Here is a 27,495-nt window from a genome sequence, read left to right as displayed (position 1 = left end):
AGAGTATAGTGTGTAGAGATGAGTGTGACAGTGAATGTAGAGTATAGTGTGTGTAGAGATGAGTGTGAGAGTGAATGTAGAGTATAGTGTGTAGAGATGAGTGTGACAGTGAATGTAGAGTATAGTGTGTGTAGAGATGAGTGTGACACTGAATGTAGAGTAAAGTGTGTGTAGAGATGAGTGTGACAGTGAATGTAGAGTATAGTGTGTGTAGAGATCAGTGTGACGCTGAATGTAGAGTATAGTGTGTGTAGAGATGAGTTTGACACTGAATGTAGAGTATAGTGTGTAGAGATGAGTGTGACACTGAATGTAGAGTATAGTGTGTAGAGATGAGTGTGACACTGAATGTAGAGTATAGAGGGTAGAGATGAGTGTGACACTGAATGTAGAGTATAGTGTGTGTAGAGATGAGTTTGACACTGAATGTAGAGTATAGTGTGTAGAGATGAGTGTGACACTGAATGTAGAGTATAGTGTGTAGAGATGAGTGTGACACTGAATGTAGAGTATAGAGGGTAGAGATGAGTGTGACACTGAATGTAGAGTATAGTGTGTGTAGAGATGAGTGTGACAGTGAATGTAGAGTATAGTGTGTGTAGAGATGAGTGTGACGCTGAATGTAGAGTATAGTGTGTGTAGAGATGAGTGTGACAGTGAATGTAGAGTATAGTGTGTGTAGAGATGAGTGTGACACTGAATGTAGAGTATAGTGTGTAGAGATGAGTGTGACACTGAATGTAGAGTATAGTGTGTGTAGAGATGAGTGTGACAGTGAATGTAGAGTATAGTGTGTGTAGAGATGAGTGTGACAGTGAATGTAGAGTATAGTGTGTGTAGAGATGAGTGTGACACTGAATGTAGAGTAAAGTGTGTGTAGAGATGAGTGTGACAGTGAATGTAGAGTATAGTGTGTAGAGATGAGTGTGACAGTGAATGTAGAGTATAGTGTGTGTAGAGATGAGTGTGACAGTGAATGTAGAGTATAGTGTGTGTAGAGATGAGTGTGACAGTGAATGTAGAGTATAGTGTGTAGAGATGAGTGTGACAGTGAATGTAGAGTATAGTGTGTAGAGATGAGTGTGACAGTGAATGTAGAGTATAGTGTGTGTAGAGATGAGTGTGACAGTGAATGTAGAGTATAGTGTGTGTAGAGATGAGTGTGACACTGAATGTAGAGTATAGTGTGTGTAGAGATGAGAACGCACATCTGTCCTGAAGCACGTCTCCGGGCCGATAGACCAGGTGACCCTCGTCATCATCTTTAACAGCCCACCCGCGCACACGACTGCAACTCTGCTGTGGAGAACATGTTAGGAGAACATTTTCAATATTGTTGAATATAAAACATGTGCTCTCTGATAACACTGACAAACATGTATGTTGTAGTTTAGAGATCTCCACTAAAAATATGAAAAAGTGTGGAAATTAAATCTCAAATGACAATAATTAATTAATAATTGTGATTATCAGTCTAACCATTATGCACCATAACAAAAATGTTTTACTTTTTATTGACTTAGAAATTAAGTACACTAAAAAAAGACAGTATTCTAAATATAATAAAAACCACATTTGACACGACAAAGACTAAATTTAAAAACAGCTGACAAAACTGACACTACTGAAAATGAAGCATGTCATCATCACACTTAAAGGTGACATAATGCCCCTTTTCACGAGATAATATAAATCTCTGGTTACCCCAGAATGTGTCTGTGAAATTTCAGCTCAAAATACCAGATAATTTATTATAGTTTGTCAAATTTGCCCCTTTTTGGGTGTGAGCAAAAACACGCCGGTTTTGTGTGTGTCCCTTTAAATGCAAATGAGCTGCAGCTCCGCCTCCATTCAGAAGAGGGCGGAGTCTTTACACGAGCTTCAGAAACTCCAGCAATAACAAAACAGGCCAATCTCACTCATCCAGAATCCCAGAATAACCAGTAGCGAGTGCAGCCTTACGGAGAGACTCAGGAAGAGTTTCACTTTTACTGTGCGTTCACACCGGACGCGCTATTAGCTAATTATTACTAATAGCGCGTCAAATTCGCGTCTACCGCATTTTTTTTTTGAAATTTCGTTTTTTTGTGTGCATTAAAAGTACAATTTCGGCGATGAGAACATTTCTGAGCCGAATGAAGATAAAGATGTGTTCTGGTGTTTGGCGTGTTTATTGAACCAATCAGATCAGAGTAAATCGAGTGTCAGCGAGAAGCTCATCTGATTGGCTACATGATGAAGATGGACACGCCCTCCTCTTCCGCTTGCAAAACTCAGTGAGTGCGAGAATCTTGCCAAAACTGGAAGCGCAGGAAAAAGAAAGACGCAACTGTACAAATCGGGTTATTTCGGGAACTTTGTGCCTCATGCACACAACAAGTCATGGAGACATTTGCAACAGTTAATGTTTTTAACAAAAGTTTGATTTTACGCAATTAATCTGTTTTGCAGTTCCTGCCTCTGTTGTTTTCGGTTGCAGATTGCTGTTCACAGGCTTGCAGTGCTTTTGGCCACATTTGTGCGCAAAAACCGGTGTGAACGCACCATTAGACGACATTGACGAGTAGGACCTGCGCGTGCGTGATAGTGAGGGGTAGGAGGCTGCGCTGGCTGATGGTGACGGCGCAGTGGATAAGACACATCCCTTTGGTGTGAGAGACCCGGGTTCGAATCCACTGCGAGACACCAATGTGTCCCTGAGCAAGACACTTAACCCTAGTTGCTCCAGAGGCGTGCGACCTCTGATATATATAGCAATTGTAAGTCGCTTTGGATAAAAGCATCAGCTAAATGGATAAATGTAAATGTAAATGATGTTACGTTTTTTTTAATGAGAATATGAATGTTTAAAATGTTTGAAATAAAACTGAACGCGGAGGAATTAAGGAAACGTCACTTGTCTGCAAAAATCACTGCACAGGACAGAGCAAAAGAATTTGCGAACGACTTTTATGAGGATGTGGGAGTGTTTTGTAAAGCCTGTGAACTGTGTCGAGGAGACAGACGGCACTGGAGCGTCTCAGATCCGCTCGCCACAAGCACAGGGGAAACTTAGCGCCGCAGGATCGTGTACTACACACACTACAGCATTCCATCATCAGATACACTCACAAACCCATCAAAATAAAAGTTCTATTTGCATTTGTATTGTGAATAAAATAAAAGTTAAGAAGTTAATATTTTGTAATATTTTAATTTCTAATACTCTAAGATCTTTTTAACACATTTAAAATAATTCAACAGATTTTTCCAAAACAATTTTTTTGAATATATTGTTATAACCAATAACTTATTTTATTGTATACACACACACACACACACACAACACACACACACACACACACACATATATATATGGTGGATTTTGGTCAGCAGGAAAAATGGTCCAGCGAATCGTTCGGTTTGTAATGCGTACCGATTACCGAACCGAAGGCCTTGTACTGAACGGTTCAATACGAATACATGTATCGTTACACCCTTAATAATATATATATATATATACACACACACATATATAATATTATATATGATTATTTAAACCATTCCGCATAATTCCCCCAAAAAGTCCACAGACTGCGTGTGGCTGCTCATCGCACATGATGGCCGACTGCATTCACTGAACTTAAACATCAAGCTCTGGTGAGTGGCTTTGCTGTAAAAACCACAAACGTTCAGTAGTTCATTTGCATTGATCAGACTCGTCCCTCAGTGTGTGTAAACATGAACGCTGATATACTCATGCAGATATCAAAAGAAACTGAGTTTACTTGTTTAACTTGTTTATTACAGCCTGTCACAGATGCAGACATGAAGTGTGTGTTTCTCTTTAATTGGACAACTCGTCTGTCTTAATCAAGAACACAGTGACTCCAGATACCGACACAAACATGACGAGCCCAGCAGACACTTGAGAAGGAGGTCAAGCCCGCACACACGCACGCACACACACACACACACACACACACGCACTTGACATTATAATGATGTGAATGTAAAACTCACATTAAAACATCCTAACAGGAAAACACATTCATCATCTCGCAGACGTTTCATGTAAAGTTCATCATAATGTTGACTGACTAACCCAAATATGAGAAGAACAGTTGGTTTAATATATAATATATACTTTAATATATCATTTCGTCACTGCTGGAGAAAGTTTTGCACGCAAACCACAAATAATAAACACACACAGACACACAGTGTGAAGGATACTCACACACAGGGAGAGGCAGTCCAAGAAGCTCTTAAACACTGAGTAAAACTCTGTTTTACCCATAACTTCAATAAAATACACACTTTTAGCTTACATCTGACTGACAGAGAGAGAGAGAGAGAGAGAGAGAGAGAGAGAGAGTGTGTGTGTGTGTGTGTGTGTGTGTGAAGGGACAGGAGAAAATCTTCAAGTGTTTGTGTGTGTGTGAAAAAGAGATGAGAGATGAGACTTGGGCTAATTTTAAACGTTCCTGACGGGCCCCAGGGGAAATCCTGAGACCCACACACACACACACACACACACACACACACACGTCTGATTCGCCATCTTTGTGGGGACTCTCCATAGACGTAATGGATTTTATACTGTCCAAACTGTATATTCTGTCCCCTAACCCATCACACACACACACACACACATACACTAACCCGACCCCTAAACCTACCCATCACACACAGACACACACACACACAGACACACACGACCCTAAACCTACCCATCGCAAACACACACACACCCGACCCCTAAAGAGGTGAAACGGGTCGCAATTCATCGTGATGCATACGGATTAGCTACCCCACAGACAGACACACACACACACACACACACATGCACACTCTCACGCACGCACACTTAAAGTTCATTGAAACAGAACTTTCCGAATCTTAAAGTGGACTGGATTTATTTGGGACTGAATAAAATCAGCGCATGTAAACACCACAGAAATAGGACCATGTAAACAGAGTCATGTTCAGAGTGTGTGTTAATCGTGTTTGTGTGTGTGTGAAGCACTCACGGAGGATAAGGACCGGCTCTGACTGAAGGAGCGTGTTCTGGAGCGGGTTCTGGTTCTGCGGTGTCTGCGCACGCGTCGACTGCTCCGCTGATCCGCTCCGGGATCCCGATCCGAACGGAAGTCGTGAGAGCGACGGGAGAAGTGTGTGTGTCGGAAGAAGCCGTTCTCGACAAACTCCTCGCGCTCGCCGCGACAGTAGCGTCTGCTGCTCAGTCTGTGGTCGTCATAACTGCAGGATCACACACACACACACACACACACACACACACACACACACACACACACACACACACACACACACACACACACACACACACACACACACACACACACACACACACACACACGCTACAGGTGTGTGGACCAGATCTCTGGAAATATCAATCATTGAGTGGTACTAGGGTTGGGTATCGTTTGAATTTTAACGATTCCGATTCTTATCGATTCCTAATTTCGATTCCAATAAGGTAAAAAAAAAAACTTAGACATCATTCACATTTAGTCTTATTGCAAAACATGTAATTGCAGCTGAATATCAACAGGATAAAGAACACTTACACAAGGAGCGTTTGCCTGTGGTTTAAAATACCATAGAAAAACAACTAGCCTAGCTAATGTAAATTTCATGCATTATTAAAGTAAACAGTCATTAAAAAAGAATGAATAAAAATTAGCAATCGCAACAGAAGATACAACTGAACAAAGATACGATTGTATTAAACAGTGTTCTAAGATTTTCAGGTTCAGAAACTGTAATCAAATGTTAAATAACACTGCAGTTTATAAATAAAATATACATTACAAAAGTTATTCAGTGAAGCACGAGTGCATTTTCTCTTAGTCTTCTGTTGTGTGATTAGTGTTATTATAGAGACGGCAGGAATATTAGTGCTGTCACTTTAAGAGCCGCACGGATCCAGTATACTGATACACACCAACACAGAAACAGAGTCTCTCGCTTCAGAGGTTTAAAGTCATATTGAAACGCTCACAAAGGAATCGATAAGAGGAATCGAAATTAATTTCCTGGCATGTATAGGGCTGTACCTCCGGGAGCGCTGGCGTCTCTCGCGGTTCCGTCTGCGGTCGCGCTGGCCGCTGGAGGACGAGGAGCGGCTGCGTGTGCGGCGTCTCCGCCGGTGCCGCTCGTAACGAACATGACGATTCCCACTGCGACTCCGCTCTGACGACGGGTATCGCCGAGAGTGAGGCATCTACACACAACACACACGATCACACATTAGTGCTTATATTACACACACACAAACTGGAGCCTTCAGTTTGTATTTCTCTCTAGGATTCTGGGGTTAGCAACTCTATTCTGTCGTTATCAGCAGTTCAACGAGTCTGTGATTTGTTGACGTATATGTTTTCATATGTATACTCTGATGCTTAATGTAGAATATTTCAATTTGTTTGATTGTTGTGCTTTATTGTAAATTGATGAATAAATAATAATAAAAAGAACACATACAAATGTCATTTACGTCTTTGAGTTTGTCATGAGATTTAAAGTGTAGTTTCTGAAGAGTGCGCATGTGTGAACGAGCTCGAGTGTGTGAGAACGAGCTCGAGTGTGTGAGAACGAGCTCGAGTGTGTGAGAACGAGCTCGAGTGTGTGAGAACGAGCTCGAGTGTGTGAGAACAAGCTCGAGTGTGTGAGAACGAGCTCTAGTGTGTGAGAACGAGCTCGAGTGTGTGAGAACGAGCTCGAGTGTGTGAGAACGAGCTGGAGTGTGTGAGAACGAGCTGGAGTGTGTGAGAACGAGCTCGAGTGTGTGAGAACGAGCTCGAGTGTGTGAGAACGAGCTCGAGTGTGTGAGAACGAGCTGGAGTGTGTGAGAACGAGCTCGAGTGTGTGAGAACGAGCTCGAGTGTGTGAGAACGAGACTATGATTGAATCTGGAAATAAAGCAAAATAACTGAGAAAAATGAGAAATAGTCCTCAGATGTCTGTAATATATAGCAAAACATCTAGCGTTAATTCGATCTCAAACAGATTCATTAACAGTAGTTATTACTCCATAACCTGCGTGACATCATTAAGCAACGTGGTTGAACGAGCAGTTTGCGACAGAACAGTTTCAGGAAACAGTCGTGACTATAGTTGATTTCTTCAGCGATGCATCGCACTATGATAGTGAAGCACGAGTTACAGCGTTATACGGGAAACACACTCCAGTTCTGGAGAAGTGTGTTACTGTCGCTGATGTTCATGAAAAAGAAAACTAAGAAATCATCTTTAATCGTCACGGGCCAGTAGCCAAACTGCCTAGACTAGTCTTACAAGTTCTCACAAAAGTCTGGTAACAACAAGTGTCGCATAAAAACTGGTCTAATCTGAGAATGAAAATGTGATTTTCTCTTGACCAACTTGTTTATATGCATCAATAATATACAACAAATGAGGCAAAACACAATAGAAACTTGCATGTCAGAAATGAGCAGAACTATAACAGCATAAATACAAATAAATGAAACAAAATGCATAAACACTGCCCGGCTAAAAACAAGCCTACGATTGGATAATTTGCGGTGATTATTATGTTTCTAGTATGTTATATGCCAGTAGCCATTTCAGTAATGCTTATTTAGAATAATAATTTTGTATGATTGAGATATTATTTATGTAATTATTAATCGATCACACGTACAATTTTTGTTTATCAATTATTTTTATGCACAGTTTAAATGAATAAATATATGAAGGTAATATAACTACGCTTTAGAATCAATAGATAAAGCTATAAAATCAGTCCCTCCAGGATTTCACGATTTTTTGGTGTGATTTTTGCGATCAAAATGACTGATTTTGTGGTTTTAATTTCCAGAAATTTGTGAAAAAAATTGCGATTTTCACTTTTACCATAATAGTATTATGTCAGATGCACAATAGTCATACATGACACAAATCACAAACAAAATGCATAAAGCTTGTTTATTGGTCTAATCAAATTCTTTTTTTTTTTATTGTGCTGTAGCCTTTTGCTGTTGCTTGATTAACATTAACAGCACTGACAACAGCAGGTAAATTAGGTTACTGTCACTTTAAGACCTACTACAGTAATGAGAAACGTCCCACTCAGTTCCTACTGATCGTTTTACGTAAATACTTGCCAAGATGAATATTTTGAAGTAATTGTAGCTATGTGTGTTTGTTCAAGCGCTATAAAGAGAATTCAATATTCTAACTCGGCCGACAGGCGGTGACACGCAGTCAGTCACACACACACACACACACACACACACACACACACACACACACACACACACACACACACCCACACACACACACACACACACACACACACACCCACACACACACACACACACCCACACACACACACACACACACACACCCACACACACACACACACACCCACACACACACACACACACACACACACCCACACACACACACACACACACACCCACACCCACACCCACACCCACACCCACACACCCACACACACACACACACACACACACACACACACACACACACACACACCCACACACACACACACACACACACACCCACACACACACACACACACACACACACACACACACACACACCCACACCCACACCCACACACCCACACACACACACCCACACACACACACACACACACACCCACACACACACACACACACACACACACTTGCAGTCAGAGACAGACTGTCACTCGACTGGCTGAAATTAGTTCTCTTTCACGGTATACTGCGCTTTTAATAATTATTTTTAGTACCATCGAGCATATCATACTTTTTGTTATGTCATTCAATCATGTTAAACGCGTGAATACGTTTGCCGTACTGCCCAATGAAGACCTGGGCGCTGAGAGGGCAGGAGACGCCTTTGCTTCCGACAGACCGCACACAGACATCACGCGTGCACATCTGTGTATCCACGTAAAAATGCACTGAAACTTTAATTACCTAGAGATATTTACATTGGGTGATTATAATTTAATGTTTTATGGAGTCTTTTTTTTAAGTTTTGTGATTATTTTGAGGTTTAATTACGAATTATGCAGGATTGCAAAAAATTGCGACATTTTGTTGATTTTGCGTTGTATTCGGCGATCGCAGAATCGCAGAAAACTGGAGGGACTGTAAAGTGTACATGTGGGCTTAAATGTTCAATTCTCTCTATACCTTTATCGACTGTATAAACTAACTTCACAACTTTTACTTGCACTGATATAGCAAGACTTTTTCTTTTATTTGTCCTCTTTCATAGACAGCTTTTTGGTCTTGCTGTGTAAATTTGTTTAAATTCCTAATATTTTTTTATCTCGTAATATTCTGCAGAAGAGAAGTGAATCGCTGCTTCTCTCGCGAGGAATGAATCGCAGTTTCACTCTTTCTCAGCGTGTGATTGGCTGTTCGCTCCTGATGTCACTCTTTCTCAGCGTGTGATTGGCTGTTCGCTACTGATGTCACTCTTTCTCAGCGTGTGATTGGCTGTTTGCTCCTGATGTCAATCTTGCTCAGCGTGTGATTGGCTGTTCGCTACTGATGTCACTCTTTCTCAGCGTGTGATTGGCTGTTCGCTACTGATGTCACTCTTTCTCAGCGTGTGATTGGCTGTTCGCTACCGATGTCACTCTTTCTCAGCGTGTGATTGGCTGTTCGCTACCGATGTCACTCTTTCTCAGCGTGTGATTGGCTGTTCGCTACCGATGTCACTCTTTCTCAGCGTGTGATTGGCTGTTCGCTACTGATGTCACTCTTTCTCAGCGTGTGATTGGCTGTTCGCTACCGATGTCACTCTTTCTCAGCGTGTGATTGGCTGTTCGCTACCGATGTCACTCCTTCTCAGCGTGTGATTGGCTGTTCGCTACTGATGTCACTCTTTCTCAGCGTGTGATTGGCTGTTCGCTCCTGATGTCACTCTTTCTCAGCGTGTGATTGGCTGTTCGCTACCGATGTCACTCTTTCTCACCGTGTGATTGGCTGTTCGCTACCGATGTCACTCTTTCTCAGCGTGTGATTGGCTGTTCGCTACAGATGTCACTCTTTCTCAGCGTGTGATTGGCTGTTCGCTACCGATGTCGCTCTTTCTCAGCATGTGATTGGCTGTTCGCTACTGATGTCACTCTTTCTCAGCGTGTGATTGGCTGTTCGCTACAGATGTCACTCTTTCTCACCGTGTGATTGGCTGTTCGCTACCGATGTCACTCTTTCTCAGCGTGTGATTGGCTGTTCGCTACAGATGTCACTCTTTCTCACCGTGTGATTGGCTGTTCGCTACCGATGTCACTCTTTCTCAGAGTGTGATTGGCTGTTCGCTACCGATGTCACTCTTTCTCAGCGTGTGATTGGCTGTTCGCTACCGATGTCACTCTTTCTCAGCGTGTGATTGGCTGTTCGCTACTGATGTCACTCTTTCTCAGCGTGTGATTGGCTGTTCGCTACCGATGTCACTCTTTCTCAGCGTGTGATTGGCTGTTCGCTACCAATGTCACTCTTTCTCAGCGTGTGATTGGCTGTTCGCTACCGATGTCACTCTTTCTCAGCGTGTGATTGGCTGTTCGCTACCAATGTCACTCTTTCTCAGCGTGTGATTGGCTGTTCGCTACCGATGTCACTCTTTCTCAGCGTGTGATTGGCTGTTCGCTACCGATGTCACTCTTTCTCAGCGTGTGATTGGCTGTTCGCTACTGATGTCACTCCTACACTCAGGATCAAAGCCTGGTTGGAAAAGCAAAAAATGTCCAATTCTAAACGTTGTTTTAAATTATTTTCAAATTGAAACTGACTTATATTTTGAGTCTCTTAAGCTGGTAAAAAATAAGAAGGCTACGCTAATAACTGATATATACTCTAAACTTTTAATTTAAAAGAATGAAAGGTAATGTTAACTATACTACCAATTTTACTATGTAAATTTTTTTCCAATTGTTATTATTCTTGATATATTCTATGTATCACTTGGTGCTTTATTGGATTGTAGGCCTATGCGTTGTAACAATTGTCTTTTTTTTTTTATTGTCAATAAATAAATAAATAAATAAATAAATAAAAAAGCCTGGTTGGATTAGTTTGGTTTTGTCAACTCAAAACTAATCCTGTAACCTGGAGTTTGTTCAACTACATCATGGTACAGGCCCGGCTCTCGGTACAGTCTCCTCCAGAACATCACAAAGACTTTCAATGAATTTAAGGAAAGAATTTCATGCTCCTCTCATTCTGTCACAGTCTGAGCCTGATGAATCAGGACATTGTCACACGAACATTTCCACACATTAAATAACTGAATTGAAAAACAAAATAAATAAAAGATAAATAAATAAACGTTCAAACCCTAATATTTCCAACAATCTCAATAACTCAATGGCATTCTTATGTTAATAATCATGCATCTTAATGAACTAACACACAACTCCTGCCCCCGGTTCCACAGACAAGGCTTGAGTCTAGTCTCAGACTAAATTACATGTTCGAGCTGTTTTAACTGAAAGCAACTTGCTTTTGTTTTATTGTTTTTGACATTGTTTTGTCTCAAGATGCACACCAGGAATGTGTTTTTTTAAAGGCGTTTATAAAAGATACTTAAATGTCCTAATGAACTAAGGTCTAATTTTGTCTTAATCTAAACCCTGTATGCGAAACCAGACCCTGATCTTTGTGATAAATGTGTCTTAATATATTATGTACACACAGCCAGGCTAATGTTAGTTCTTAAAGCACAATCTTCACATATACTGTTGGTTTTTGCAACTATCCCAGCTTAACGTTAAATCCAGTCAAAGTGATTATTTGTCAGTTGTCACTTTAACAACTTAAACAGGGAAATAAAACGCTTATGATAATTAACAGAATTAAAGAATATCTTCTTTTGTGTTTCTCAGAAGTCAGTCAGTCTTAACAGGTTTAAACCAGTTTTTTTTCTTAGTATATATACTATACATACTATATACATGAGTTATATGTTAGTATACATACTGTGTATAGGTGTGTGTGTGTGTGTGTGTGTGTGTGTGTGTGTGTGTGTGTGTGTGTGTGTGTGTGTGTGTGTGTGTGTGTGTGTGTGTGTGTGTGTGTGTGTGTGTGTGTGTTATTATTGATAAATGTATGTACTATATGTATATATAATTAGCTGATTTCTGTGTTCTCCTCAGTAGCGGTTAGCCCATCGAGCTAACAGCGCCAAACATACACAGATAAACCCGCCACTGCGAGCTTCAGGACCTCAGTCTGTTCACACAATCAATATAATAACAATATTTACCGCTTTAGCAGCGACGCCGGTGCGTTTATCCCACAGAAAATCCGTTCTGCCGTTATTTTACCGCTCCGTGAATTCTCGCGCACAACTTCCGGTGATGAGCTCAGTGCGCGCGCACACGCAGTTTCACTAAATCAAAGTGCGCGTTCAAGAAACGGGACAAATATGTGGAAAAGTATTGTTACACATGTGTGTGTGTGTGTATAATGTAAAGAATACTCAGGCCAACATTCAAGGCTTGTCTTGATTAACTTTGCTTTTCTAGTTAAAGAATAGCAAATAATTCCTTTGAAGTGCCAGATATTTCAAATAATTGACACATTCAAATGACTATAAAAAAAGAACAATCGATATAATATATCGAAATATATCGAAATATATTGTATGGATACTGTATGTGATATCATATGTTAGATATTGTAAAACATGATGACCTTTAGAGAAGAACTTTCTGGATCAAGTGTCATCTGTTTTTTGGACTAAATTCTAAACTTTTAATTTAATTTAATTCAATTTAATAATTTAATACTAAACTTATTTATTTGAACTAGTTTAATACTAAACTTAATTTCTACTCAATTTATTTTAACTTATATAATTCTAAAGTTTTTATTAATTTTATTTATTTATTGACTTTCAGTTTTATTTTTTATTTTAACTACTTTAATTTAACTGTCACCGTCCTGCTAGCGGGACGCTTAACTTTACTTCAAATATATTACTATTAAATCCTAATTTAATCATGACAAACTATATATCGCTGGAAAGGTCTGAGACTCCTAAATATATATTTATCTATTTATCTATATGTAGAAACAGTAATAGATCTACATCATTACAGGAGTTTCTGACATTTGTCACAAAAAGTCAACGCAAACACTTTTAATAATTGAAACTTTGTTTTTTGATGTTTAAAGTCAAATAAAATATACAATCTAGTATTTGTCAATAAAAAATGATAAAATAATATTATAATATATAAAGTATAATATATATTATATAAATTATATATATTTTTTTATTTTTATTACATCACATATTTTAGTAGTTATCATAAATTAGGTATCATTTGAAAGCTTACGAACTCAGAATTTCTGACTGAAATTGGATGTTGCGTTACCATAGAAACGGTAGTCTAAATTCTCTTATCAGGCTCCTCCCCTTTTGGGCGTCATCCAGTTTCATAATTTATTATCAAAACCTTTTCTAATCTTGACAAAACACATATTGTCAGAAAGGTCTGAGTCTCAAGGCTCCATATTTTGTGACAGAAGTGATATTTGAATAGAAATTTACTAATTTGTTACGGCAGAATGCATAAAATTAAATTAAATGGGATGTATGTCACCCGGTGGCAATTTTTGGTATTACGCCTAAACAAAATCTCATTGGAACTGCAATTTTTGCGACATCAACTTTAAATTTGGAACACAACTTGGTTAGATATATGGCTTTCATTTTATAGTAAAAATATTTTGTAAAATATATATTTTATATAAAAGAAAAAATATTAAGTACAGTATATTTGATTTACTGCTAATTTAAACTTACATAACTTTTTATTAAAGTGTTTTCTTTAAAACAAGACCAAACTCTCACTCTCAAACAACCATTTAAGTTTGAATAGTGCAAACTACTCAAATAATGACAGTAAAGGGGTTAAATCTTACATTTTTTTGTTAATTTTAAAGTTTAATTCTAATATCTGTTTTCTGGACTCATTTCTGTCTTTCTTTAATGGTTAATGGCTAAAATTAACAACAACAACAACAATAAAACATATTATGAATGTAACTTTTATTTAGAAGACAATAAAATAAGAAAAGAGCCCCAATCCTTGCATCGGAAGCAGTAAAACATGGATATTCTGAAGCGGTTTGAAATCAGATCCGTTCACACTCACTCAGGTCTGATATCTAGATCTCACTCGGAGCGAGAAATGCAAAGTCAGATATAAACTTGCAATTGCAAAAAAAAGGTCAGAATTTCGAGATAAAAAGTCGCAATTACCTTTTTTATTTTATAATTCTGTGGCGGAAACAAGTTTCTATAAAAAGCAGCACAAGTGACAATCAAACAAAACAAACTAAACAAATTGAATTTACAAACAGAAATGTCCCAAAATCAAACATTACTATGTAGTAATTTCTGTGTTGTGACACACTAAAGCACATGATGATGATGATGATGATGATGAAGATGACACTGGCTGTTCAAACACACAGATTAGTGAGAATAAATAATGCCGAACCGTATGGAGTGAATTTTGTGCCATAATTAAACAAACAAATCCAGCATTTTGCAAACTAACTCGATGCTTTGCAAAGGAAAACTCGACTCGCAAAACAAACTGCATTGCTTTTTACATTTTGTCTACATCAGACACGTGAGAAATGACTAAATTAGTGATTACATCTACACTGAACAAGTCTATTTCTGTCGTTCTATATAAATTAATGAGAACATTTAATTTAATTGAAAGGAGGGTTTCATGATTCTTTATATTTGTAAAACACAACACATATTTGTTATTCTGCGTTTTCACTCAAATAGACCTTTGTATTTCCACATTGCTTTTGGTTTGTTTGTGAGTCAAGTTTTCTTTTGCAAAGCAGATCGAGCTTGTTTACAAAATGCTGGATTTGTTTGTTTAAAGGGGATGGTAAAATGCCCTTTTCCCAAGATGTAAAATAAATCTCTGATGTCCCCAGGGTGTGTGTGTGAAGTTTTAGCTCAAAATATCCCACAGATATTTTTATTTAACATGTTAAAATTGTCACTTTTGGAGGCTGAGCAAAAACGCACCGTTTTTGTGTCTTTCCCTTTAAATGCAAATGAGCTGCTGCTCCCGGCACAGGGGGCGGAGCTTCAAGAGCTACCACACACACACACACAATGAAAATTTCAAAAACTTTTAGCCTTTTATGTTCAAACCCGAGTCAGAAAGATGGAGAGACTCAAGAAGTGACAACATTTCTGAATGGTTAGTTGAGGAATGTGTGTAGCTTATGTGTGGTTATCTTCTAGTCATCGATTAGCATATTCCATCTTGATAATCTATAAATCGCGTTCCCAGGGGTGGGGGTTTATGTAAATTTTAGGGTTAGTGATGTCACTAAACCAGGATGAATGTAGGGCCAAATGATTTCTGCGACGCGGAAATCGTGGACGGAATTGGCAAATTAACGCGGAATCTACTGGTAATGCAGAATTTCGCAGAATTTTATGAAATTCTGTTTTTGTGTGGGAGAAGAACGTATGTCTAAGGAAAATGCAGACCGGGGGAAGCAAATCTGGGCGACACAACCCTTCTGTCATTTCAGCTGCCCCTTCGCCTTCAATACAACGAAAGCATGTCGAAGCGGCTCTCCACGGCTCTGCTTTCGTCGGCGTAAAAGTTAAGAAACTAGCCCTCAGTACTGAGCTGAGCAGTTCCCACGTGAGTTTTATGCACTGTTTCCCACACATAGACTAATTCATGGCGGTGCGCCACAGAATCAACACCGGCCGCCACATATTGCGTTTCGCTATTCATTTTTTTTAACGCTATTTAAAACATGCATCGTATTCTTTGGGTTGCATTACCTTTCCCTGCTCTCCCTCTGTCTGTCACTCACGCGTCTCTCTCACATACATGTGTACACACACACACACACACACACACAGCCCCTCCCCTCCATGCACACTGCGTCTGTCTATGAAGCGCGCCGGATTTGACTAAAGCGAAGCGAACTCCGCGAACGACACTGCGCGAGTTAGACCGAGTGTGTCCGAGAGACTGAGTGTGACTTATTTAAACATGTATAAACTAATATAATGTATTTTACTGGACAATTTAAAGCTCGTAACCATTAATATTTTGTTGTTACCTGAAGTACTTCGAGTGCAGTGTTGGCATCATGCAGTATTTGTCCTGAAAAGTAGTAGGCTAAATCTGATGTTTGTTACCTCAATAAACTTAAGGTCATTGCTGTTTTATTTGTGTACATTGTAATCATTAAAATTAAAAGCAGTATATAACTAAGTAATTTACAGTAAATAACAGTAAATGGTAAAAAAAAAAAAAAACTGAATTCCCAAAAATTTAAACGGAAATAAACGGAATTTGGGAAAAAATAAAACGGATTTCATAGGGCCCTAGGAATGGCGTGTAGTTCCTACCGGCTGTTTGTTGTAGTCCTTAAAAAGCGTTTCTCTAAAAGAAAATATCTCCCTTTGCTTTGAACTTTGAGCGTCATAATTTTGCAGATGTTGTTTATGATCAGACAGCAACATTACACACTAGCTAAAGTTAGAAAAGTGAAATTATAAATCAACCCCCCCTTTAAATATGGCACAAAATTGGCTCCATAGAACCGAATTTAACAGAGGGTCACATCTCGTCTGCATGCGTCTGCGTGGCTGCGACTGCATCTGCGTTTGCAGGAGCCGTTAGAGACACAGAGAGGAGTGTGTCTGCGTCTGCAGGAGCCGATAGAGACAGGAGTGTGTCTGCGTTCGTGCCGTTACTCTGCTCTTCTGCCTGCGACTGCGACTGCACATCTGAGGGCCAGTCTGAGTCTGACAGCTTCAGTTCTGTGGGATCTGGAACCAGCGGATCCTCCAGGAGCGCCAGAGAGCCTGCGTCATTCAGGATGTTTCTGGACAGGACTGCACACACACACACACACACACACACACACACACACACACACACACACACACACCACATTACAGGAGTCAATCATGATGATCATCATCAGCATCATCATCATCACAATATCTGCGTGGAAACTCGCCTTCACTGCACAATAATTAAAGACAGTCTCATTCTACACTTTTATTCTCAATCTAGTTTAGACTTATAATCTATTTTAATTCTAAACTTTTAATCGATTTTTAAATTTATTTTAACTAGTTTAATTCTAAACTTTCATTTAATTTATTAACTAGTTTTATACTAAACTTAATACAGGATACAGGAACCTTTGTCATAATGTAGGTTTCACTCCTAATGTGTGATCAGCCTATGGAGATATTATTTATATATATATATATATATATATATATATATATATATATATATATATATATATATACATATATATATATATGTGATATAGTTGTTCCTCACCTCCGGACGGAGCGTAACTCTCCTCCAGTGATGAGGAACTCCTGCTGAACGGACTGTAACTCGGGAAGATCAGCAGAGCCAGAGAGAAGAAGAGAATCTGGGAGGAAGAACACACTGGTGAACTGAAAGACTGACGTGTCTTTCACTCACACACTCACTCTCTCACACACACACTCACTCACTCTCACACACTCACACACTCACACTCACACACTCACTCTCTCACACTCACACTCTCACACACTCACTCTCTCACACACACACTCACTCTCACACACTCTCTTAGTCTCACTCACACACTCACTCACTCTCATGCTGCGTTCACACCGGACGCGAATAGCGCGTCAAATTCGCGCCTAGCGCGTCTAGTTATATGCTTGACCACTTTGAATCCATTCGCGCGTCAAGAGCGAAATTGACGCGCGTAAAAAACAAAAGTTTGAAGCGAAATTTATGCGCGTCGGAGGCGAAATCCGATGAAACTCCGGAGGCGAAACCCATTGACGGCCATCTTTTTACATGTTTTCATGTCCACATGTTCTTGTTCAAGAAATTACAGTGACTGTAGCATTTCTATCGTAAAGAAGTGGACAAGGACAAATATTAAAGATTAATTTGTATTTACAACTTACCAGGTTCCCCAATCTCCTCACTGACCCTCTTTCAACCGAGGTCCTTTTTTTTCCCGTCTCTGTACAAATATGAAGTGGAATCGTACAATTCTGGGTGACTGCTTACAGCAAGAATTAATTTTTCCTCCATAGCTGTCAGTGATTTTGGAATGAAAGATTCCGAGCGGGAGTTTACGTCACTTTACCTCCTGAGTGACAGCAGGCAGCTAGGCTCCTGATTGGTTAACGCGGCGCGAATTGACGCCAAAGTTCAGATTTTTCAACTCGGGCGGAAGACGCGAATTCGTGTCAAACGCGTGAATGCACAAAATGCACCATTCGCCCGTAACGCGCGTAACGGGGCAGGCGCTCAATTCACGCCATTCGCGCGAACTTGACGCGCGGATGAGGCGTATTCGCGTCTACCACGCCGCGCTCTATGCCTCATTCGCGCCGCAGGAATTGAAATTGAAATTTCATTTCAATTGAAAGAGAATTGACATTGAAATCACTCGCGCCTGACGCGCTATTCGCGTCCGGTGTGAACGCAGCATCAGTCTCACTCACACACTCTCACTCACTTTCACTCACACACTCTCACTCTCACACTCTCACACTCTCACACTCTCACACTCTCACACTCTCCCTCACTTTCACTCACACACTCTCACTCACTTTCACTCACACACTCTCACTCTCACTCTCACACTCTCACACTCTCCCTCACTTTCACTCACTCACTTTCACTCACACACTCTCACTCACACTCTCACTCTCACACTCTCACATTCACTCTCACACTCACTCTCTCACTCTCACACTTTCACTCTCACACTTTCACTCTCACACTTTCACTCTCACACTCTCCCTCACTTTCACTCACACACTCTCACTCACTTTCACTCACTTTCACTCACATTCACTCTCACATTCACTCTCACATTCACTCTCACACTCTCACTCTCACTCTCTCTCTCACTCTCTCACTCTCACACTCTCACACTCTCACACTCTCACACTCACACTCTCACACTCTCACACTCTCACACTCTCACACTCTCACTCACTTTCACTCACACACTCTCACACTCACACTCTCACACTCTCACACTCTCACTCACTTTCACTCACACACTCTCACTCACTTTCACTCTCACACTCTCACTCACTTTCACTCACACACTCTCACTCACTTTCACTCACTTTCACTCTCACATTCACTCTCACATTCACTCTCACACTCACACTCTCACATTCACTCTCACACTCTCACTCTCACTCTCACACTCTCACTCTCTCACTCTCACTCTCTCACTCTCACTCTCTCACTCTCTCACTCTCACACTCTCACACTCTCACACTCACTCACACTCTCATGCACGCACACACACTCACGCACCAGGATGCATGTGCTTGTCTGCGCTGCTTTCGTGGCTGTTTGCTTGATCAACGCCTGCAGTTTATGCAGCTGCGCCATAAGAGACCTGAAACAAACAATCAAACAATCGAACATGTAGCTGACTGGATTGTGGAACGTTGTCGCATTAAACCAAAACATGAGGGGTACAATAACTATGTGTTCAGCTCACTCACATGTTGTGTTTCTCCAGCTGGTTGACGGTTCTCTGCAGCTCTTTATTCTGAGCTGAACAAGCTGCCACCCTAAAACACACACACACACACTTTATTTTCCCCATATTCTCCATTGTTGCGGCTCCTCTCTTCCCAGTCTGTCAGTACGCTCTGTTTAATTCTTGTCTCTATGAAGCCCCTCCTTCTGAAAAGCACACTCTGTTCTGATTGGTCGGCTGGAGCAGTGTGTTTTGATTGATCAAGCGCTTCCAGTGTGTTTGGGAAATATCCCGCCCCTTTAGTTTAAATTACTAACTAACTCAATGAGGCCCCACCCCTTTACTCTGCATATTAATTATTTAAATGAGGAATATTGTGACGCGTTCGGAAGAAACTCAAGACTACAACGATTTCAGGGAATTCAGAAACACTGACACTGATATAGAGAATAACGCGAGCTTTTTCATGATCAAAAAGCAACATTACACACTAAACACAGATGAACATGGGAAACGACAGGCTGCAAACATAAACGGCTCCGTTATGTCAGTCGAAAAGAAAAGTATAGTTTCAGAAACAGATGAAATATTTGGATGAAGAATAAAGATATTATCCCAGGACGTGTGTTAGGAAAGGAAACGTGTTAGGGGTCGTGTGACCTCACGTGTGTTGGGGGTCATGTGACCTCACGTGTGTTGGGGGTCATGTGACCTCACGTGTGTTGGGGGTCATGTGACCTCACGTGTGTTGGGGGTCATGTGACCTCACGTGTGTTGGGGGTCATGTGACCTCACGTGTGTTGGGGGTCATGTGACCTCACGTGTGTTGGGGGTCATGTGACCTCACGTGTGTTGGGGGTCATGTGACCTCACGTGTGTTGGGGGTCATGTGACCTCACGTGTGTTGGGGGTCATGTGACCTCACGTGTGTTGGGGGTCATGTGACCTCACGTGTGTTGGGGGTCATGTGACCTCACGTGTGTTGGGGGTCATGTGACCTCACGTGTGTTGGGGGTCATGTGACCTCACGTGTGTTGGGGGTCATGTGACCTCACGTGTGTTGGGGGTCATGTGACCTCACGTGTGTTGGGGGTCATGTGACCTCACGTGTGTTGGGGGTCATGTGACCTCACGTGTGTTGGGGGTCATGTGACCTCACGTGTGTTGGGGGTCATGTGACCTCACGTGTGTTGGGGGTCATGTGTCCTCACGTGTGTTGGGGGTCATGTGACCTCACGTGTGTTGGGGGTCATGTGTCCTCACGTGTGTTGGGGGTCATGTGACCTCACGTGTGTTGTTGGTCATGTGACCTCACGTGTGTTGGGGGTCATGTGACCTCACCTGCTCTCCAGACCGTCGATATACTCCTTCTTCCTCTTGCGACTGTCCTGAGCCGAGAGTTTGTTCCGGATCTTCCTTCTCACTTTCTTCAGGATTCTCTCCTCGGCCTGTGAGATTGACAGTCCCATCAGCGCTGTATTCATCTCAACACAGACAGACACACACACACACACACACACACACACTCTGTTTCTGACCTTTGTTAAGGGCAGATTATTGGGCAGAGAAATTCCCTCCTGATCCAGGAGCTTCTGCTCCTCGTCTGTGAGCTGAAGGTCAGGATAAACCTGAATAAGAGAGTTTAAATGTCAGCGACATGAGCTCACACAGTTTGGCTGAACCCTTCCTTTAAAACAAACCTACCAAAAAGCTGTCGGGGTTGTGTTTGTTTTGCATGTCATGAGTGGAAATATTCTCCACCTTCACAGACGACACCAGCTCGTTGACCACACACGACTCCGACAGCAGCATCTGAGAGCTCCACTCATCTGAACAGACCAGACGCGTGAGAACATGATTACATGCGGATTACAATGCGGATTACATGCGGATTACATGCGGGATACATGCGGATTACATGCGGGATAAATGCTGATTACATGCCGATTACATGCCGATTACATGCGGATTAAATGCGGGATACATGCCGATTACATGCCGATTACATGCGGATTACATGCCGATTACATGCGGATTACATGCCGATTACATGCGGATTACATGCCGATTACATGCCGATTACATGCGGATTACATGCCGATTACATGTGGGATACATGCCGATTACATGCGGATTACATGCCGATTACATGTGGGATACATGCCGATTACATGCCGATTACATGCGGATTACATGCAGAGAGACTCAAATTGATTTCCTTCTGTCAAAGACACTTCCTGCAATTTCCTCAAATCACTTTATGGGACTCTAAACTAACTAACTAACTAAGACGTTTTTTAAACCTCTATAGGAGAAATACTTCCAGAATCAAAGCCGCTGAAAAAGTGGGCGGGCTCTTTCGCTCTCTCGGGTCATTTGACACAGACGGAAACAGGATGTGCTCACCCAGCTCTATGGAGATCATATGGGGCGACTGCTGCTCTGCGCTGGCTCCGCCCACACCGCTGATGTCATACACCACCTGATACACACTGTGGTTCTGCTCGTCGGACTGGTCCTCAGACAGGCCACTGTCGCTCTCGGACAGCGCTGACGTGTACATCTCGTTTGGGTTGATGGCGTTCAGAACCTCCTCAGACTCACTGTCATTCAAACTCTGGAACACAGTGATGGTTTAGGAGCGAATCAGAACAGCTCACACTGCAGATCGTGTGTGTCTGTGTGTGTGTGTGTGTGTGTGTGTGTGTGTGAGAGAGTGAGTGTGTGTGTGAGTGAGTGAGTGTGAGTGAGTGAGTTAGTGTGTGAGCGAGAGTGAGTGAGTGAGAGAGAGTGAGTGTGTGTGTAAGAATGAGTGAGTGAGTGTGTGAGCAAAGTGAGCGAGTGAGAGTGAGTGAGCGAGTGAGTGAGAGTGAGTGAGCGAGTGAGTGAGAGTGAGTGAGTGTGTGAGGGAGTGTGTGAGTGAGTGAGTGTGTGAGTGTGTGAGTGAGTGAGAGAGTGAGTGTGTGAGTGTGTGAGAGTGAGTGTGTGTGCGAGAGAGTGAGTCTGTGAATGTGAGTGATTAAGTAAGTGAGTGAGTGAGTGAGTGAGTGAGTGAATGAGTGTGTGAGTGAGTGAGTGAGTGAGTGAGTGTGTGTGTGAGGGAGTGTGTGAGTGAGTTAGTGAGTGTGTGAGTGAGTGAGTGAGTGTGTGAGTGAGTGTGTGAGTGAGTGAGTGTGTGTGAGTGTGAGTGAGTGAGAGAGTGAGTGTGTGTGTGTGTGTGAGAGTGTGAGTGAGTGAGAGTGAGAGTGAGTGAGAGTGAGAGTGAGTGTGAGTGTGAGTGTGAGTGAGTGAGAGTGAGTGTGAGTGAGTGAGTGAGTGAGTGTGAGTGAGTGAGTGTGAGTGAGTGAGTGTGAGTGAGTGTGAGTGAGTGAGAGTGTGAGTGAGTGTGAGTGAGAGTGTGAGTGAGTGTGAGTGAGATTGAGTGAGTGTGAGTGAGAGTGTGAGTGAGTGTGAGTGAGTAAGTGAGAGTGTGAGTGAGTAAGTGAGTGTGAGTGAGTGAGTGTGAGTGAGTGTGGTTGTGAGGGTGAGTGAGTGAGTGTGAGTGAGTGTGGTTGTGAGTGAGTGAGTGTGAGTGTGAGTGTGGTTGTGAGTGTGAGTGAGTGAGTGTGAGTGAGTGTGGTTGTGAGGGTGAGTGAGTGAGTGTGAGTGAGTGAGTGTGAGTGAGTGAGTGTGAGTTAGTGTGTGTGAGCGAGTGAGTGAGTGTGTGAGCGTGAGTGAGTGTGAGTGAGTGAGTGTGAGTGAGTGTGTGAGCGAGTGAGTGAGTGTGTGAGCGTGAGTGATTAAGTAAGTGAGTGAGTGAGTGAGTGAGTGAATGAGTGTGTGAGTGAGTGTGTGAGTGAGTGAATGAGTGTGTGAGTGAATGAATGAGTGTGTGAGTGAGTGAGTGTGTGTGTGAGTGAGTGAATGAGTGAGTGTGTGAGTGAGTGAGTGAGTGTGTGAGTGAATGAGTGTGTGTGTGTGTGTGTGTGTGTGTGTGTGTGTGTGAGTGAGTGAGTGTGAGTGTGAGTGTGAGTGAGTGTGAGTGTGAGTGAGTGAGAGTGAGTGAGAGTGAGTGTGGTTGTGAGTGTGAGTGAGTGTGAGTGAGTAAGTGAGTGAGTGTGAGTGAGTAAGTGAGTGAGTGTGAGTGAGTAAGTGAGTGAGTGTGAGTGAGTAAGAGAGAGTGTGAGTGAGTGTGAGTGAGTGAGTGTGAGTGAGTGTGAGTGAGTGTGATTGTGAGTGTGAGTGAGTGAGTGAGAGTGAGTAAATGAGTGAGTGAGTGTGAGTGAGTGAGTGTGAGTGAGTGAGCGAGCGAGAGAGTGAGTGTGAACGAGTGTGTGTGAGTGAGAGTGACTGATTAAGTCACTTATGCGCAGTGGATAAGACACATGCCTTTGGTGTGAGAGACCCGGGTTCGAATCCACTGTGAGACACCAATGTGTCCCTGAGCAAGACACTTAACCCCTAGTTGCTCCAGAGGCGTGCGACCTCTGACATATATAGCAATTGTAAGTCGCTTTGGATAAAAGCGTCAGCTAAATTAATAAATGTAAATGTAAATGTAAGTAAGTGAGTGATTGAGTGAAGGAGTGAGTAAGTGAGTGAGTGAGTGAGTGTGAGTGAGAGTGAGTGAGTGTGGTTGTGAGTGTGAGTGAGTGAGAGTGAGTGAGTGTGGTTGTGAGTGAGTGTGAGTGAGTGAGTGAGTGAGTGTGAGTGAGTGAGTTTGTGAGTGAGTGAGAGTGAGTAAGTAAGTGAGTGAGTGAGTGAGTGAGTGAGTGTGAGTGAGTGAGTGTGAGTGAGAGTGAGTGAGTGTGGTTGTGAGTGTGAGTGAGTGAGTGTGAGTGAGAGTGAGTGAGTGAGTGAGTGTGAGTGAGTGTATGTGAGTGAGTGAGTGAGTGAGTGAGTGTGAGTGAGTGAGTGAGTGAGTGAGTGTGAGTGAGCGAGTGTGTGAGTGAGTGAGTGAGAGTGAGTAAGTAAGGGAGTGAGTGTGTGTGTGTGTGTGTGTGTGAGTAAGTGTGTGAGTGAGTGAGTGTGTGAGAGTGTGAGTGAGTGAGAGTGAGTAAGTGAGAGTGAGTAAATGAGTGAGTGTGAGTGAGTGTGAGTGAGTGAGTGAGTGAGCGAGCGAGAGAGTGAGTGTGAACGAGTGTGTGTGAGTGAGAGTGACTGATTAAGTGAGTGAGTGAGTGAATGAGTGTGAGTGAGTGAGTGAGAGTGAGTGAGTGTGGTTGTGAGTGAGTGAGAGTGAGTGAGTGTGGTTGTGAGTGAGTGAGTGTGAGTGAGTGAGTGTGAGAGAGTGAGTGAGTGAGAGTGAGAGAGTGAGTGAGTGAGTGAGTGAGTGAGTGTGAGTGTGAGTGAGTGTGAGTGAGTAAGTGAGTGAGTTTGTGAGTGTGAGTGAGCGAGTGTGTGAGTGAGTGAGTGTGTGAGTGTAAGTGAGTGAGAGTGAGTGAGTGAGTAAGTGAGTGAGTGAGTGAGAGTGAGTAAGTAAGGGAGTGAGTGAGTGCATGAGTGTGTGATTGAGTGAGTGAGTGTGTGTGTGTGTGTGTGTGTGTGTGTGTGTGTGTGTGTGTGTGAGTAAGTGTGTGAGTGAGTGAGTGTGTGAGAGTGTGAGTGAGTGTGTATAAGTGAGTGAGTGTGTGTGACCTACTCTCTGCTCCTAACATGTGTGCATTATCTTGGATGGGTTACCCTACTTCACATGTCACATTCACTTTTGCAATCTGGACTTCATCCAAAAATAAAGATTCTGTCATCATTTATTCCCCCTCATATTGTTCCAAACTTGTGTGACTTTCTTTTGTCGGTGAAACAGACAACATAACATTTCAGAAAACTTGTAATACAAGTTTTCCACTGAACATTGACCAGCACACAGGTTTGGAACATCATGAAGTAAATAAAGCCATAATAGTCATTTTTGATGCTTTAAATGGCCTGATATACTTCAAGTGAAATTGAAAAAACAAACTGGTGTGACGTCATTTCGAACTACAGTTCAGAACTACAGTTTTGGAAACCTCTGAACTCCCATTGGTCCATGGTGATGATGTAAGAGGTGGGTGTGGCTCTGAGGCTCCGCCTTCTTTGAGGTCAGACCTGAGTAAAAACTAACACACTGGAGAGCTGCTTTATAGTAAAGACTGACTGTAATTGTAACTGACACTGTTTAAAAAAAAAAAATTTTACTGTAAAACTGCTGCTATAAAGCGATCTATTGTATAATGTGTCTGAATAGCAGAGCTGCCGCAAACATCCACATCACTATGATCAGATGCTTTCTGAAAGGCTCTTTTCTCAGTTTTGCTGTGTGTTCATTTTGTTATTGAGAGGAAAGTGCGCATCACCTTTTTAGCCTTTTTAACCCTTTCAGCCAGAGCAGAGTGTGTGTGTGTGTGTGTGTGTGTGTGTGTGTGTGTGTGTGTGTGTGTGTGTGATTGACTCACACAGCGCGGCTCGACGCTCCAGTCCTCCGAGTACAGAACTCCGTCGTCCAGGATCAGCCCGCTCTCCACTGCCTCCTCAGCATCCTAATACAGACGGGCAAAAAGAAAAATAATAAATATGCAAATGAAGCATTATCTAATTAAATATGCACTAATTTGCATAAATTCCTAGAACATTGGATAAAGCCAGGTTCATAATTCTAAGCAACATGAGTGTGGTTCACAAATAAGGACCGCACAAGTGTTAAATATACAAATAAGGAGTTATCCAATTAAATATGCACTCATTTGCATAAATTCCCAGAACATTGGATAAAGCCAGGTTTGAGATTCTTGATTGATTTTGTTGACATATTAAATGCTTTGAAGGGATTATGGATTTCATATCACTGCATAAATCAGAAAATACTGTCAACAGATGCAAATAAATATATTTTCACCATGTTTTTAGGGGCAAAATGTTATAAATCATGTGAATGATATATGAACAAACCTTGAGTATATATATATGAATAAAACTGTAAAGTGTGGTGTGTGTAAAGCTGTTGAAGTGGAGATTTATGACTTAAACTCACAGCCTTTAAAGATCTACAGACGCAAATATATCAAGTGCAATAAAATAAACACTTCAAAGTGCACTTCGGATGATTTCTTTCCACAAAACACGTATTTCGGAAGCCAAACAGACCTCAAAACTGACCAGTGCATAAGAAAAAAATCAATGGTTTGACCTGCAGTGTCTTAACAAGTAGCAGTTTTCTGTAAAAAAGAAAGAAATTTTTAACAGTGTAAAAGTAAATAACCTGTTTCAGGTAGAGTGACACGCGAGGCTCAACGAGCTCTACCTGTCTGTCATCTTACCTGTCTGTCTGTGGGAGGATGTGGACATCCTGGTTTGGACTTACTGTGTTACACACACATATAATAAGAGACCCATTTCTCTAGTTCTCTACACTCACTAAACTAGCTTTGCACACGGAATAGATAGAACATCAGCATGTGCTATTAAACAGGCGGAGTGCACATATGAAGATTAGATTACAGCAGCATAAACAACAGCTGATGATGTGTCTGTATGTTGAGCTGTCAATCAATCACAGTAAACAAACCGCGTTTCTAGTGTTATCTGCACGTTTTACTCACTCGCTCGGTGTATTTGACGTCCTCGGACCCTATATCGGGTTCTCGCATCCTCAACACACGCGTGTTCGGTATATTATGCGAGCATACGCGGATATTTCACAGTATGGATCCGGATCTTCTGGTTCAGTTGATTCAGTGTGATTCACATCCGCGTTCGGCGCGTGGGCGGGGCTCTGGAGAGACGCTGACCAATAGCACATAATCAAGCGCCTATGCATGAAGTGAGTTTAAAAAAAAATTTGTTCACTTATCAGTGTATTAAAGTATATTATATGAAGTATTTGCTTACTTCAAAGTATTTTAAAGTGTCTCAGTGTCGCTATTGTTTTTCAGAGACACTTACAGTCACGTGACCCCTGTTAGTCAGGATGGATGGATCAATCACAATCGTT

At 41.7% G+C, this 27,495-nt stretch overlaps 2 protein-coding genes across 4 annotated transcripts in view; both read right to left on the bottom strand.

Annotated features, from left to right (window-relative positions):
* The window catches only part of clk2b (CDC-like kinase 2b), a 36,135-nt gene extending 23,745 nt beyond the window's left edge, over positions 1 to 12,390 (bottom strand). The window contains exons 1-4 of one of the 3 annotated variants that reach the window (XM_077229992.1): positions 12,253 to 12,390; positions 6,060 to 6,226; positions 5,013 to 5,241; positions 1,209 to 1,296 (exon numbers count right to left, since the gene is read on the bottom strand). In XM_077229992.1, the coding sequence (XP_077086107.1) occupies positions 1,209 to 1,296; positions 5,013 to 5,241; positions 6,060 to 6,226 (484 nt within the window). In that variant the 5' untranslated portion in view covers positions 12,253 to 12,390. Of the gene's footprint in view, positions 1 to 1,208; positions 1,300 to 4,219; positions 4,302 to 5,012; positions 5,242 to 6,059; positions 6,227 to 12,252 lie in introns of those variants that run through there. The other 2 variants (XM_077229991.1, XM_077229994.1) reach the window with 2 other exon arrangements.
* A 1,639-nt stretch (positions 12,391 to 14,029) lies between these two features.
* Positions 14,030 to 27,264, bottom strand: creb3l4 (cAMP responsive element binding protein 3-like 4). Its single transcript, XM_077229984.1, has 10 exons — positions 27,104 to 27,264; positions 25,961 to 26,044; positions 21,951 to 22,161; positions 21,249 to 21,373; positions 21,083 to 21,172; positions 20,886 to 20,992; positions 19,567 to 19,635; positions 19,373 to 19,457; positions 17,363 to 17,459; positions 14,030 to 16,899 (listed from the first exon to the last, which is right to left on the bottom strand). The coding sequence occupies exons 1-10, from the start codon at positions 27,149 to 27,151 to the stop codon at positions 16,622 to 16,624; spliced, it is 1,194 nt and encodes a 397-aa protein (XP_077086099.1). The 5' UTR covers positions 27,152 to 27,264; the 3' UTR covers positions 14,030 to 16,621.
* Positions 27,265 to 27,495: the final 231 nt, after the last annotated feature.

Source organism: Siphateles boraxobius, unplaced genomic scaffold (genome assembly GCF_051911475.1).
Source record: "Siphateles boraxobius isolate OS27281-9 unplaced genomic scaffold, OSU_SipBor_1 137, whole genome shotgun sequence".
NCBI classification, from domain to species: Eukaryota; Metazoa; Chordata; class Actinopteri; order Cypriniformes; family Leuciscidae; genus Siphateles; species Siphateles boraxobius.
This window is presented reverse-complemented; position numbering and strand designations above follow the sequence as displayed.

What these genes read in the sequence shown, in the direction of transcription:
- creb3l4 (XM_077229984.1), bottom strand. Translation starts at nt 27,151, where the DNA reads ATGCGAGAACCCGATATAGGGTCCGAGGACGTCAAATACACCGAGCGA. An exon ending in GGAGCGTCGAGCCGCGCTGT is followed by an intron (nt 22,162 to 25,960) that starts GTGAGTCAATCA and finishes ACTGTGTTCCAG; the next exon opens with AGTTTGAATGACAGTGAGTC. An exon ending in TATGATCTCCATAGAGCTGG is followed by an intron (nt 21,374 to 21,950) that starts GTGAGCACATCC and finishes TGGTCTGTTCAG; the next exon opens with ATGAGTGGAGCTCTCAGATG.